This window comes from Leptodactylus fuscus, chromosome 11 (assembly GCF_031893055.1).
Source record: "Leptodactylus fuscus isolate aLepFus1 chromosome 11, aLepFus1.hap2, whole genome shotgun sequence".
NCBI classification, from domain to species: domain Eukaryota; kingdom Metazoa; phylum Chordata; class Amphibia; order Anura; family Leptodactylidae; genus Leptodactylus; species Leptodactylus fuscus.
This window is the reverse complement of record NC_134275.1, coordinates 19,401,175-19,416,611: the sequence shown is the minus strand read 5'-3', so window position 1 is coordinate 19,416,611 and position 15,437 is coordinate 19,401,175. Positions and strand designations below refer to the sequence as shown.

The window sequence follows — 15,437 nt, the reverse complement described above, 5'->3', positions numbered from 1 at the left end:
AATGCTTAGGTTATGGTCACATCTGCATAAGATATTCGTAGAATGCCAAAGTGTCTAGTAAAATGGTGGACACCATGACAGAGATGATGTGGTCTGCCAGAGTCAATATGGTCTACCAGGTGCTGTTCTTATATCATGGATCCAGCCCTGCAGTTATTTCAATTTCTCTGCTCCAACCGAGCCGCACCGAACATGGAACACTGTTTGCAAAGATAGATGAATGGATGAATGGATGGATGGATAGATAGATAGATAGATAGATAGATAGATAGATAGATAGATAGATAGTACTGGACTTAGTTTTAGTAGATACCATTTAGACATTGCCCACTGATCTTATACTCGGCCAAGACTCCTTTGGGCACTTTGGTTTCCTGTTTATGCATTTTTTTAATGTAGGAAATCAGATCATAAACTACTCTACTCTGCGTCAGAGATCATTGGACACTAATGCATTGACCACACAATGTTTTGCATTATTTGTCCACACTGTATATGCACAGAAATAATAAATTAGGAAAATATATAACAAATTGTAAACACACATATTTTCTCCTTTTTCTTGAGTGCGTCCGGTGCTCTTAGAGCGAGCACTTTATTACTACGATTATTAGTGTGTACTCTATGGAGGGGACGACCCATTGCTAATGACACTTGACAAGCCATGCGGATGTGGGTGTTTTCTGTAAATTGTGCCTACTCTGAAATTATATTGTATGTGAATGTGTCCATGCTGGGAGCGGTAAGACTCTAAAGATTATTAATTGTATGTTCATTTTTTCCAATTTAACAGTATCACCCCCAGAAGATTTAATTGTGACAGATGTAACCACTAAAACCATGAACCTCGAATGGGTCAACAAAATCAAAGTTACTCAGTATCTTATTACCTATGTTCCTACAAGCCCTGGTGGTTTAGAGTTTGACTTCAGAGTCCCTGGAGACCAAACAACAGCAACCATTAGAGAACTGGAACCTGGAGTAGAATACTTTGTCCGTGTCTATGCCATTTTGAGGGACCAGAAGAGTATTCCAGTTAGCGCCAGGGTTGCCACACGTAAGTATTATTTCACTTTTTCTTGATCTTCTGATTTCTGGATATACAGGCAAATGCTCAGATGTTCCAGCAACTAACGAAAGCAATGCTATCAGGAGAATAAGACTTTAGAGCAAAAACTAACAGTTTAGACAAGAAAATGGGAAAATACGTCATGAACAAAGAGAATTTATATTGTAAAATTGAGTACAGGAGAAATTGAATGTTGAATAAATGGCCAATGGCGTAATACGTGGCTGCAATGGTCCTTCAGAGTGAGTTATTCTTGGTTAGCAGGTCCACTATGGCTAATGGCTAACCCAATTTATAGATATACTAACACATGTATTATCTTTTTAGACCTGCCTACCACTGACGATCTGAGGTTTAAATCAATAAAGGAGACTTCTGTTGATGTGGAATGGGATCCTTTAGATATTTCCTTTGATACGTGGAAACTCATCTTCCAGAACGTCGTAAGAGATTTACTTATTCATTTGTACATAACACCAGTAAACTCCTAAATGTGTCAGATATGCAGTTAGGAATGTTATCTAAATGGTGCTATTAGGTGCTATATGTAATATAGTACTGATCGGTGAAGTCCTCACATGGAGGTACTATATGAGGAGTGCAAGTAATGAGATTCTCTTGGCCAATCATCCTAGATGGACACAGGTAGTTTTGACAGTTTTGAAGCCATGAAGAGCAGAATAAGTATCTGTTTGGTGTTAGTTATACAGGAAACAGTGAATAGGGCATCACATAGAATTCCTAGTAGAACTCCTTTCATCCAAGCTCATGTGTATCCATCATTCTGAACCCAATCATTATGGACAATTAGGTCATGTGATTACCAATGTAACCACCAGACCAAGGCTTGGTCTCCTGTATAGACAAGAATTCAGTCTTTCCTATGTGGAGGAATTACTGTCAACTACACTATTATATCATCAGCTACCTGTGTTCCTCTGTATGCCCCCTTTTGCTTAAAGTGCTGCTGAAGATACTACTGTATGTCTGCCATATCTATGTAGTAGATAATCTAGAAGTACAGTGATATGTTAAGTGAATCCATACAATATTTCACTTTAGGTATACCTCTTTGACTCATAATTCTTGACTCTGCCAGCTGTGATTGTTTTGTGCAGAATCTCCTGTGTATCCCATGGGATGATTTTTTTTTTTTTGCCTTCTGCTTGGAAGAGCTGATAGAGAGAACCCTATAACAGTATAGCAAGCAAGAGGCAGGGAAGAACAGGGCCAAGCTGTATGACATATAGGAGATTTTTCAATAGGAGGTTCTGCAGTGTGAACTATGGGACAAAAGTTCTTCGCCATTGTTAAGTTACTCCCTGCCCTCCATACACAGCATTTAACGTGTATGTGGAGATCTCACCTATACCATGATGAGAGATGTCAGTATAAATAAGGATTGAATTGTTGTATTTCAACTAGGGTTGAGCGATAGGGATCGGAAAAGATCAGATTCCGATCGGCGATTGAGTATATTTCACGATCGGGATTGGGATCGGATGGAAAATGATCGGAAATCGGATTTTAAAATCGATCCTGAAATCTCAAGATCGGCTCAACCCTACTTAATAAACATAAAGTAACTAGGGTTGAGCGATCGTGATCGGAAAAGATCGGATTCCGATTGGGGATCGAGTAAATTTCACGATCGGGATCGAATGGAAAATGATCGGAAATCGGATTTTAAAATCGATCCTGAAATCTCAAGATCGTCTCAAACCTAATTTCAACTATCTGATCCTTTTGTTCTCAAGGATATAAGCTAGAGAAGTTTGACAGTAGCTTCCTCCACACTCCCAGATGAGCATATACGCATCTCTAGGTTTAGCCAAGTGTCCATGTATATGGGAAAGTCAGACAAGTGTATGTCTACTTTGGCTAGAGCAGATCTTAAAGCATTGCCTGTGTAATGTGATGAGTTTCCACCTCCTTTTCTACAATAGTCTACAATAATCATGAGTTAAAATAATAGAACTAAGTAAAAAAAACTTCCTTAGTGTTTTAGCATGTGAGCTGACATATACCAACTCATTCAGAATTTAGATGAGATGAAGTTCTTATTGTGTTTTACAAGTCAACAAACTGGACAGACACAAAATCAATTTCCATTGCATACCTTAAAAATAAGTGAATATGTTATACAAGAGTTATGGCTCCTAGTAGATAAGGAATATTTTAGACACAAAATGTTATTTCTAAAGGTCTACAAAAGTCTACGTTGTGACATGTCCTGGGTCGATGCAAACCAACAGTTACAACGTGTAGCATTTTTCCAGCATTGCTCGGCACTTTTGTCAGCCAGTTCTACTTCTACATCAGTCGTGAAGAATAAAGTATTCATCCCGTATGAAATGTGTTCTTTAGAGATAGTTTGGCCCCATAGGGTGTAACAGACTTTGAGAATTGAGAGGTGCATTTTATTTTTTAATAACTGCACCGATGTTTGATGACTTGCCATAAGCGGTACATCACAGGTGACAAAGGAAAATCCTAAAAAATCCTCCTGGACCAAAATAGCACTGACTTTGTTCAATCCGTTTGCAAGATTTTTATTACTAAAAAGTGACTTCCCTATGAAAGTCTTACTTAAAGCAGCTAAGATCTATTTAAAGTAATGTATCTTATATCTTCAACAATATTCCTTTTTTTTTTTTTTACAGAAAAAACAAAACGGAGAGATAAGCACAAGTTTGGAGAGCTCTGTGACATCTTATGAGCAGGAAGGACTTAGACCAGGAGAAACTTATGAAGTATCAATACACGCCGTGAAAAACAATACTCTAGGACCAGCACTGACCAAGCTCACCACTACAAGTAATGTGGACGTGTCAAATTTTCTCTATAGGGAATAGGTTCAATAGGTTTTGAAAATTTCAAAAAGCAGGATTTTTCTTCAAAAACAGAAAGTTTTGGAAATGAGGGATCATGGACGTGGGTGGTTCGTGCCCATGCAGTACATAAGAGCGATAACAGGGTACAATGGTCAGGATCACCCATCTATCTCATAATGTGTATTCTAAGCATCTCCTTAGCTATAGTAACTACATGGACGTTCAATTAACCCATTAGAATATACTCAGCTGCCTTGTAAAGACATTGGGGAAGATGTATTAAAACTGGCATTTTGCACGTCTTAATATAAGGTCCTATAGGCACAAGGGATTCCTTATCAAGGATCTAGAGCCTTTTAGCCTCAATATCTGCATAAAAAAGCATGGATCTAGCCGAAAGGGTGGTCCATCAGATAATATTATATATTTACAGTATTATTGCTTACTGCACTCAACTATGTGCGGGAAACTGGCCGTTATTGAACGGCATAGTCATGTATTGGCCCCATTAGTTCAGTGAATAGGGTCGTAGAAGAATGGCCACAAAACTGGACAAGATTAGAACCTTTCCTGAGCCCATGATCATGTGCGTGAGCCAAATTAATAGGAAATTAATTAATGAATTAATAGGCCAGTGTGCTATTCGGGAAAAATTGACCTAGCACATGGACGTGTGCAAAAGAGGCCTTATTCTCTTCAGGCAATACCTCTAGAAGGCGTCACATGAAGACCGTGAAGTGGCTATAGTATAGCTTCAGAACATGGAGCAACAAGGAAGGACTATGTTCTCTAAAATCAAGCTTGGTGCACATGGCTATGCTTATCTAGTAGATAATATGTTATAGAGTAGGATGAGTTGAGCCGATTTATATATAGATTTATGAGAAGTAAGACAACCCACTGGACTCCTAAGATTAGAAAGATCTGGGATTTATATAATAAAATACTTTCCACAACACTTGCTTGGATGAAGTATTCCAATGGTACAAACAATGCAAATCCATCCATTAATGATGGTGGATTAGTAGGTTAGTAGTAGAGATGGCACAATCAATCGGATGTTTTATTCCACCATGACTAAGGACCTTTACAATCGACCATCTGGCCATGAGTAGAGCACGCCACAGTGAACCAAGAGTGATGGATGCATTGGATTTTCCATTGTTTGGATTGTTGGATTCATAGTCATTGGCAAAACTTGGTCAGGGGCAGATGATCAAACGCTTATGCTTAGGGCTACCATCTTCCAACCAATTTTGTAAATAGAATTACATCTATTGTAATAAAATCAATATTTACATGGTATTTTTCTTTAGGGCATTTACCCCAATAAGACTCAATGATATTCCTTCAAATGATCTATCAACACTGCACCTACTTACTCATACAGTGTCTTCACAATTAGGACTGGGAATCTGTATTTGTGGATACAAGACATCTTTTATCACTATATCAACTTTATGTCACAATCTGGCAAGAATGAATAGAAAATACGGTGATGCCACCCAAGAAATCTCTCGTCCCACACCATGTCTGACCAGTGGTCTCGGGGACAAAGACCTCAGTGTTAAGACCGTAGGCCAGAATGGGATTGGAAACACATGATTGTAAGCACCAACAGAGAGGGTGGTGAACGCTTAAGTCAAGCCAGCTGCTTCGTCACACAGTGTAAAAATATCAATCATGTCCGCTTCTCTCCAGTGTCAGACACATTCCATATAATCAGACTAAACACCAACATGTCTGCTCCCCCATAGTTGTAGAGACTTGTGAATGAAAATGAATGCAATAAATCAATAACTTTTTAGGACTAGTGAGAGCAGAGGTGGGGGGCGAAAACACATAAATGGTGCCTGGAAAATCCATCATGTTTTATGGCACTCGGTTGCAAAACTCTTTGCCTTAACTCCCTACACTTAGTTCATGGAATCCCTATAGGACTCGCGTATATAAACAAAAACAGACTTACCATAAATGTTTTACATGAAAATCCTCTTTTTACGGGGACGAGATCCATCATTCCACACATATATGTGCAATTTTTCCCATAATGAGTTTACTGTACATAAGCTCTCTCTATATCTTAATATTATTTATTTTTATTACATTATTATTTGTATTATTTATTATCCATAATTTTTTGCTAAGTTCATCGATTGATTTTTTTCCGACTTACGATAACATCAATCTCAGGAAATTTAAGGAATTTGCTACTTAAATTCTGTTTTTTGCCTACGTTGTTGACCTTTAAGGAGACACAGTATGAGCAAGAAGGTCAATGGGAGATGTAGCCTCTTCTCCCACACCATTCCTAAAATACACATTTCATGAACTGGGAATGCGAGCGCGAGACGCTGAAATGACAAATCATTTTTGCAAAACAAGCTGTACAAGCTGTCCAAGCAAATTACATCATCTCAAAATTTGCTTTCATTCAAAAAGTGGCATTTGATAAAATAACTCATTCACGGGATTGAGATGTTTGCATAAAATCCTTCAGACAGGCAAATTTAGACCAGCATTGTTCATTTCTATAAATGCATGGCGTTGAATGAAACTTTTTGTTTTTTAGGACTCGATGCCCCCAGTGAAGTTGATGTAAAGGACGTCACAGACACTTCTGCCTTGATAACGTGGGCCAAACCTTTGGCTGAGATCGATGGAATTTCTCTGACCTATGGAACAGGCAATGAGCCCAGGACTACAGTGGAACTTTCTGAAGACGATACCCAGTATGCGATGAACAACCTAAGGCCAGATACTGAGTATGAGGTTATTTTAGTATCTAGCCGAGGGGAAATGACCAGTTCTCCCGTGTCAGAGACCTTCACAACAGGTAATAAAAATTTACAAACTTACATTTTTGCTATTTTTGTTAATATGTACAAAATAATGTTGAATAACAAAAGACTAAAACTTCTAAGACTGTCTGTTATTCAGACACCCAGTGGCCAATCTTTTGGGTGTGGCAGGATCTGGAAGCACAGGGCAAATAGAGCGTGACGCTGATCCTTTTGAAACCAATTGGCCGTCCATGTAATGCACATTTTTGACTGGATCCTCTAGTATCTTTTTTTGCTTTGGCTACTACACACGTACACAAAATTGTTGTTCCCCCTCGTTTAATGAAAGATAAACCCACAATTGATGGATTCAAACCTAGGCCCCAATGCTCCAAGACAACAGTGCTAACCACTGAGCCTATTTTATAGTATTGCCCATTTTTAGAGGTTTAAAAAATTGGAGGCTTGAATTTGTACTAAAAAAATGGGTGTCTAAATGGGTACTATATAGAGCTCATTGAAATCAGTGGGTTGTCTATGAGATACATGACTGGTCAAAGTGATGTTTTTTAGTAACTTCTCTCCTTTCTAGTCTATTAACTCAGAATGCCCTTGCAGGGTATATGAAAAAAAGGGTCTTCTAAACTCAACAACCTCTGTAACTTTATACTTTGACCCCAGACTTGCAGTTCTGGTATGGAAATCCAATTACCGAACCTATATTTTTCCAGCTATTAGGATAGACAAGACTTTGTCTTTTTGATCTTTAGTCTTGTCTTATGCAGTCATCCTTACACTTGTAGCTGGGTTTCTTCACCTTCAGTAATTACTATAATTACTAACCCGTTCTCATTTCATTTTGGAAAGGCCATACAATGGAGAGACGATCAGTGGAAAACAAAGATGTTGATTTCTTTCTGCAAATATACAAAAATGTTTAAGTATAAATATTTATTTCTTTATTTTTTTTAATTCACACAGATTTGGACACACCCAAAAATTTGAAAAAAGTGTCACAGACCGACAGCACTATTACCCTAGAATGGTTGAATACTTTGGCCAAGGTTGACTTCTACAGGATCAAGTTTGCTCCACTCTCAGGAGGAGACCATGAAGAGATAACTGTACCCAGGAGTAACCAGGCTACGACCAAGGCCACCCTTACAGGTTAGACAATTTCCACATCTATAATGCACCTTTAAGAGTGTGACTCAGTGGTCTATGGATTCAGATAATAGTGTTTTATAATCATCGGTAACTCTATGTGATTTCTAGGATTAAGACCAGGAACTGAATACGGCATAGGACTAACAGCAGTGAAACAAGAAAAAGAAAGTTCTCCTGCCACCATCAATGCCGCAACTGGTAAGACAAAAACAGTCATTAGTCATGCCAACCATTGGAGATAGAAGTAGGAAAGAATCAAGTCAATGTTCTCTTTTAGATTTGGATGCCCCCAAAGATTTGGAAGTTACTGAGGCTACTGAAACTACTCTAAATCTACGATGGGTATTACCGGTTGCCAAGTTTGAGCGTTACCGTCTTACTTACGTTACCAGAGGTGACTCTGAGAGTGGAGTCCAGGTCCCCGGAGATGCCAGTTCCTACGTACTGACTGGGCTTGAACCTGGTAAAGAATATAGTATTTCATTGGTTGCCGAAAAAGGCAGATACAAGAGCAAACCAGCAACTGTGGTTGGACGTACTGGTAAGTAACTCACCATAGTACCTTGGACAGTGTTGATATACTTAGTGGGGGAAGGGAAATAAAAGAATAGTTGTGTGTCTAGCCACAAGTTTTGAAGATCGGGAATGATAGATCACACGTTCTTGTCTACTCTATGCTTCTAACTAAACAAAGTGTGTCCATTCTTTTATCTAGTGAGTAAATATATTCAACCTACTTGAATTTCTAATCCACAGATTTTCTTTTTAGCTTTTACCTCCTTTCTACAGAACATGAATGTGTCATCTTTTGCTTCACAGACAAAGTATAAGAAACCCCTGCTTCTTTTATCTTACCTTTATCTTTTAATCTGAATTTTGTTTTGCAGATGAAGTTACAAATTTCTCAGTTCTTTAAAGTGTCATCCCATCTGTCATTTCACGGCTTGTTCTTGTATCTGTCACATAGCTACGCTCATTATTATCAGCCTCCATAGTGTTGTGGATGCGAGTTAAAGGGCAGTTTCAGATGGCACAATATGACCTCATTATGGCTGAAGACCTTGCAGACCTTCAATGGTCCTACTGAGCTGAGCCTAAATAACTGAGGCTAAGGCTCGGAGGGACGTCCCGCGGTAATAAAGTGCTGTAGGAAAAACCTTGGCGGTAACGCATCGCGGTTCTTTCCACAACACTTTAGACAGAAAATTTGCAGATCGTGGAAATCGTTGTTTTGGAAATTGCGGCGTGTCCGCACCACAGTTTTTACTGCAAAGTGGCCATGGGATTCGCTACAATCCCATCCACTTTGCCATTAAAGTAAAAGGCCGCCATTTTTCCCATGGCATTTCCACTGAAGGCAAATTGCAGCATCTCGATCCCATGGGGCCCTGGCCTAAGACCATATTATGACCATCTGAAACTGAACAATTTCTTGGAATTCAGAGTAAATCCTATTTTTGACATGGATACATTCCTTATCCTATGTTTTCTTTCTATTTCTACTATTTTTGATGTCATGCATAAACGTTGATGCATATATCTATATTATACAGTAACTGTATAAAATATTTACATTATAGAAGCCATAATATGTTACTTATAGAACTTAAGGCTAAAGCCGCACATAGGCTCAGAAATGTGATGGACCATTTTGCAGCCATTGGAGTCCATGTCATAGATCCAGCACTGCTTTATAATACAGATCTGCTTCTATATGTGTCATTTTTTTCCCCATTTTTATAGAGAGTACAGCTTAGGGCGCCATAAACAAATTCTTTGCCTTTTTAAGACTTGCTTGAATAGTCACACAAGTTCTAGGCAATAGAGAAGAAACCTGATACAATGACTTGGTTGCCACAGACCTTTTTCGATGCCAGTCATTTTATTGTAAAATCATACCATAACTTTTAAGATACTTTTTCCCCATTTATTAAATCCTTAAAAGCCAAGTGTCAACATAAAAAAAATTCAATATTACCAATGGCAATATTAGTTGGTTTGGTCCTCAGAGTCACGCTGAGATTTCCCAACAATTGAACATAAGGAAATACTATGAAGGCAAAAGCTGGTTTAGTGATTTCATCTCTTTCATCTGGTTTTGATGCATTCATCATGTGAGACAAATACTGACTATCCAAATCAAACAGAGCTGATCATCCCTCCATCCTTGTTCCAGGAACATGCCCTGGGGTTCTAGTCCTAAGAGAGTCACCGCTCTGTGCAGTAAACTGGAAAAAAGTGATTAAGATTTAAAGACGGTCTTAACAAGTTTAAGTATGAAGCAATTCTTTGTGTTTGGGGAAGACGATCTTAAATTTTATTCTGGCATGGGAATCCCAGCTGAGTAGTTTTAATACAATACTGGTATTCATGATCCAGCGGAATGTGTTCATAAAAGTGTAGGTTTATTTATTCATAAGATCATATAATTCTTCCTTATGTGAGGGAAAGCAACAGGGGCTGGAAATAGGAAAAACCACAATGCAGAAGAGAATTAAGATTCTGTTTACTTTTATCTTATTTACTTTATGTTATTGTAATTTTTTTTTCTAGCCAATATTTTCCTTGTAGAATTATAGCAAAATATTAAGTGTATCAAATAAGAATATATGTCCAAGTATATTCAGGCTAAGGATCCATTTACATGAGAATAGTATACCCCTTTGTGCCGTCCATTTTCCAGATGTAACTCCCAGACTCTTGTGGTTCCATTAGATTGACTTTACAATATCACAGATGTCTTTTCAATAGAACAAAATAGAAGCTCACTGCGATTTCCAGAATACAGACTGTATGTACAAGAACAAAATAAAGTAGCCGCTCGAATCATCACAGTCTCTGTTCTTCATGATCCCTCCATATATAAACCTCCCAACCAATACTTTACTGAGCAGTGATCTATTGTCACATTGCTATGCCCAGTGGGATAAGGAAATCCAGGAGTCCAGCAGAGAATTATTATTATTATTATTATTATTATTATTATTATTATTAGTAGTAGTAGTAGTAGTAGTAGTAGTAGTAGTAATAATATGCATTATTATTAATAATACCGTTAATAATAATAATAATAATAATAATAATAATAATAATTATTATTATTATTATTATTATTATTATTATTATTATTATTATTATTATTATTGTTATAATTTATTTTAATAATATTAATAACAATAATCATAAGATGTATACTTATTATTATTATTATTGGTAGTATTATTATTTATTTTAATAATAATAGTAATATAATAATAATTATAATAATAAAAATCATAGAAGTATATTTATTATTATTATTATTATTATTATTATTATTATTATTATTATTATTATTATTAGTAGTAGTAGTAGTAGTAGTAGTAGTAGTAATATGCATTATTATTAATAATACCGTTAATAATAATAATAATAATTATTATTATTATTATTACTAACATAAATATTATTATTTATTTATTTATTTATTTATTTATTTATTTATTTAATTATTTAAAGCAATATCAGCCTTTTTATTTAAAAAAGTTACAGGTTGGACAACCCTTTAACCCAATTTCACTTCTATCCTTTCTCTAGGAGATACTTCAGTCTAGATTCAGCTCCAAATGTGTCTAACTCCAATTATTTTTTTTCTTATTATTATTATTCTATATTGGTACATATCTGAAATGTAGTATGCGAGACCAATACTGTATCCGCTACAATCATGTTATTATTTCCTCTTCTTTTCATGCACTTGAATCCTTTAGAAACTATTAGCTTGCCTTCATAAAATCCCCTGACTAATAATAGCTTATTTTCATATTCAGAAGTGCCTTTGGAGCTGGGCAACCTATTGGTGTCCCATGTAGACTGGGACTCCTTCAAACTTACGTGGGCAGCTCCAGACAAGAACTATGAGAAATTTGTGATTCAGGTTCAGGACACTGAAGATGATGAAAATACACAAACCATTGTGGTTCCTGGAGAACTTCGCTCTTTGGAGGTGCCAAATCTAAAACCGGCTTCAAAATATGTCATCACACTACATGGTGTGATTCAGGGATCTAATACTAAGCCTCTTTTGGGGGAAGCTGTGACAGGTACCTCGGAATGTTTCAGTATGGTTTCACCATCACTGCTCCATCAGCTGCCCACAATCCATGTTGCAGTATCACAAGATTTGCACCTGCTTCATCCACCATCTCTGCCTACTTCAGCTTTTTTTTAGCCCTGCTTACATGGCATATTCGGTACTTGAAATGCACCCATATATTGACCTTTCTTGGACTGAACACTGAGCAGGGATCCAAACTCCAAGTTCAATCATAGTCAGATACTAGGAGTCCCATATTGTAAAGCTACAGTCCCACTAGTATTTATGGACCGCTCAAGGACTCCATCACCCATTTCCACCGATTTTGAGCAGAAACTGGGCAGAAATCCAACAAACCCCATTATAATGTATGGTCCACAGGTCCAACAAACCAGATTATAATGTATGGTCCACAGGTTTCTGCAGGTAACCACTTTTTAAGTAGATAGGATTTCCATGTTTCGAGTCCCCAAACAGATCCAAAGAACTGAAACCCGAGCATTAGTGTGAACCTAGCCTAATCATGTTTCCAGTATGGGACAATAGTCAAGGGACTCCACGAATTCTAGATGACTATGACGCTCAGACTCAAGATCTCTGCCCAACATTCAGTCTGATAAGAAATCACCATGTGGTCTGTATTTCATGGATCAAATATGTTCACTTGAGACAGCCTTAGGGTATATTCACAAGTGGCAGCTTTATGGAAGACATTAAGCAGTTCCATTCATCTAAATAAGATTACCTTCACAAGTACAATGATTTCTAGAAGCTTCGTAGAAATGAATGGAACTGTCTAAGAAACTTTTGCTAAAAAAGTCTGCCACATGTGAACAAACCCTTAGCAGACTGCACTGGGCGATCCATTGGTACTTTTTAAAGAAAATCCACCCTACAAGAGCACGATGAACAGGAATTAGAATGGATCAGCGAGCGCTCTAGCATGCACGCTTACTATCCATTCAAGGCCTATGGGACTGATGGACATATCTTAGTCCCATAGACTGACCTATAAATTTCTGCTCAATTGTTGCATATCCTATCTAAAGCAGCTTTTTCCATTTACGATCGCAGCTTCTTTCTTCATCAGCTTCTTTCATTCATGCTTATGGCTTTACAGAGCATGATTGGGCATACAATGCCTGTAAGCATGCAAAAAGTTGTAAAAACCATGCCGCTATGGATGAAGCTTGGGTAGACCTTCACTTGGTCATAGCTTCTGGATTAAAAAACACGCTCCAGACTTCCGCTTTTTTTCTTCTGGCAGGGTTTGCAAGCTGCTGAACAAACCTACTTGTGGGTATTGCTGGATCAGTCTCTAATTCAATTACATTTTTCCCTGCTCAGACAACAAGCCAGAAGTTGAGAACTTGTCCATCAGCAACGTAACACCCAAGAGCTTTGATCTGTCCTGGACAGCAACACAAGATGCATTTGATGGATTTGTTGTAGAAATCGTTGATACAGAAGGGTTATTGGAGCCAGTGAAGTTAAACATCTCTGGCAATCTCAGGAATACTCCTATCTCAGGGTTACTACCCAACACTGACTACACCATCTACCTCTATGGCATTGTCCGTGGTCAACCTACACAACCTATTAGTAGTTCAGCCTCTACAGGTATTGGACGTTCCAGCCATTAACGGATACACCTTTTCTTCTTTACAGAGTGTCTTTCTTCCAGATTTGCAGATGTGCAAGTTTTGTTTGTCTTGTCTGTTGACTATGTATGTTGTCTTCGGTGCTTCTATAGCCATGCACGCTTCTGTTAAGCCACATTCATCCTTTCAAAGCTTTATACACAAGACCAACAAGTGTCTAAAAGTGTTTACGTGTTACTTCTATAGTGACGAGGCAACCTTTTCTAAGGTCCAGTTCACATCTGCATTCGGTATTCTGAATGGGAACGGAATACCGAATGCATTGACAAGTGGAGAGCAATGAAAGCACATGGACCCCATAGACTGTAATGGGGTCCGCTTGCTGTCTGCGCGAGTCATGCGGAGAGGAAAGTAGCTCATGAAGTACTTTCTTCTCCCCATGACAATGCGCGGAAAACACACAGACCCCATTATAATCTATGGGGTCTGTGTGCTTTCATTGCTCACCGCTTGTCAATGCGTTCGGTATTCAGTTCAGGGGGGTCCCCATGCAGACTCCCCAAATGGAATACCGAACGCAGATGTGAACCAGGCCTATGCTTGCACAAAGATAGTGGTCAGGAGGGCAGACAAATCTACAAATCAACAATCAGGGCCAGACTATAGAATATAGTGCTATACCTGTGTCCATACCAAGTAAGCAACAGGGACATAGCTTTACTACTGGGAGCAGAAACATTTTTTTCTGAGTTTTTTATGGTAATAAGTTAAAAAAAACATTACTTTTGGTTAAGGAGGACCTTTCACCACCTCTACTGACTCCAGGTCTCTGCATTCTCTAATGGGGTCAGTTCCACCAATTTTGATTTTTTTCTCGAGTCCCTGCTGTTGTTGAACAATCATCTCTCTTATTTTTAGAACAACAATGTTAGGTAGGTAATCTATTTCTATCTGCTTCTGCCTGACAGCCGAGAACATAATTGTACTGAAACTAAGAGCATTGCTCCGGAATGGTGGGGGTTACAGAAAAAATTCCAACTATTCCACAATCATTGTAGTAGCAACTATTAAGGGATGCAAGGAACTTGAGATGGTGGAGGTGGTGAAAGGTCCTCTTTACACTTTGCATGATAGACATTTACAGATCATTATCCTTTAGGGAATTCTGCTACATTCAGGTGCAAAGATATAAAAAATTCTGTAGCTTCCTTCCAGATGAAAGAAAACGGTCTTTATTGCAAACTATGGCTAGCTACCCTGTAAACCAATGTTTAACCCATTACATACCAGTCACTCATGAGACTTCTGGGTCTTCATCAGTACAGAGCCTGATACTGAACAACCGGATTATATGGTTGTTTCTGGATTGGCCAATATCCCTAGTCTTGTTTCAAGGTTATTTAATAGGTTGGACATTGATTTTTACAAGGTAACTACTTGTAGGCATAATAGATGTAGTTGTTCTTTCACCTGTTGCATGAGGCACATACATTTGTCCATCCTCCATCTTGTTAAGCTTGTGCTAGACCTTTTTGTTTTCTGTTCTTCATTGTGAGTGTCCAATGTGTGTTTTGTCTCTACTTGTCAGTGAGGAGCTATTAATATGAAAATATTTCCAAAGTCCTATTAGGTCACATCATATAGAATTAATGAATCGATAAATTTATTGGGAAATCCATCCAACTGTGGAATCTACAATATCTACATATCTACAACCTACGAGTTGCACAGACATGTAATACACAGCCCAGTCACATTAATGTGACCACCTGTCAAAATCCAGAATAACCACTATTGGCAGAGCGGATCGCTGCGAGACGTGCGGGAAAAGAGGGGATGTTGTGATGATGTCACTGGGATGTTGAGCCATGCCGACTCCAGTGCCGTGGCCAGCTAGCTTACGCGATT

At 38.1% G+C, this 15,437-nt stretch overlaps 1 protein-coding gene across 1 annotated transcript in view; it reads left to right on the top strand.

Moving 5' to 3' along the window:
* Positions 1 to 15,437, top strand: part of TNC (tenascin C) — a 105,017-nt gene that overhangs the window by 31,764 nt on the left and 57,816 nt on the right. The window contains exons 4-12 of the mRNA XM_075260061.1: positions 794 to 1,057; positions 1,397 to 1,512; positions 3,733 to 3,886; positions 6,476 to 6,739; positions 7,668 to 7,853; positions 7,962 to 8,051; positions 8,131 to 8,394; positions 11,663 to 11,935; positions 13,276 to 13,548. Coding sequence (XP_075116162.1) covers positions 794 to 1,057; positions 1,397 to 1,512; positions 3,733 to 3,886; positions 6,476 to 6,739; positions 7,668 to 7,853; positions 7,962 to 8,051; positions 8,131 to 8,394; positions 11,663 to 11,935; positions 13,276 to 13,548 — 1,884 coding nt within the window. The remainder of the gene's footprint in view (positions 1 to 793; positions 1,058 to 1,396; positions 1,513 to 3,732; positions 3,887 to 6,475; positions 6,740 to 7,667; positions 7,854 to 7,961; positions 8,052 to 8,130; positions 8,395 to 11,662; positions 11,936 to 13,275; positions 13,549 to 15,437) is intronic.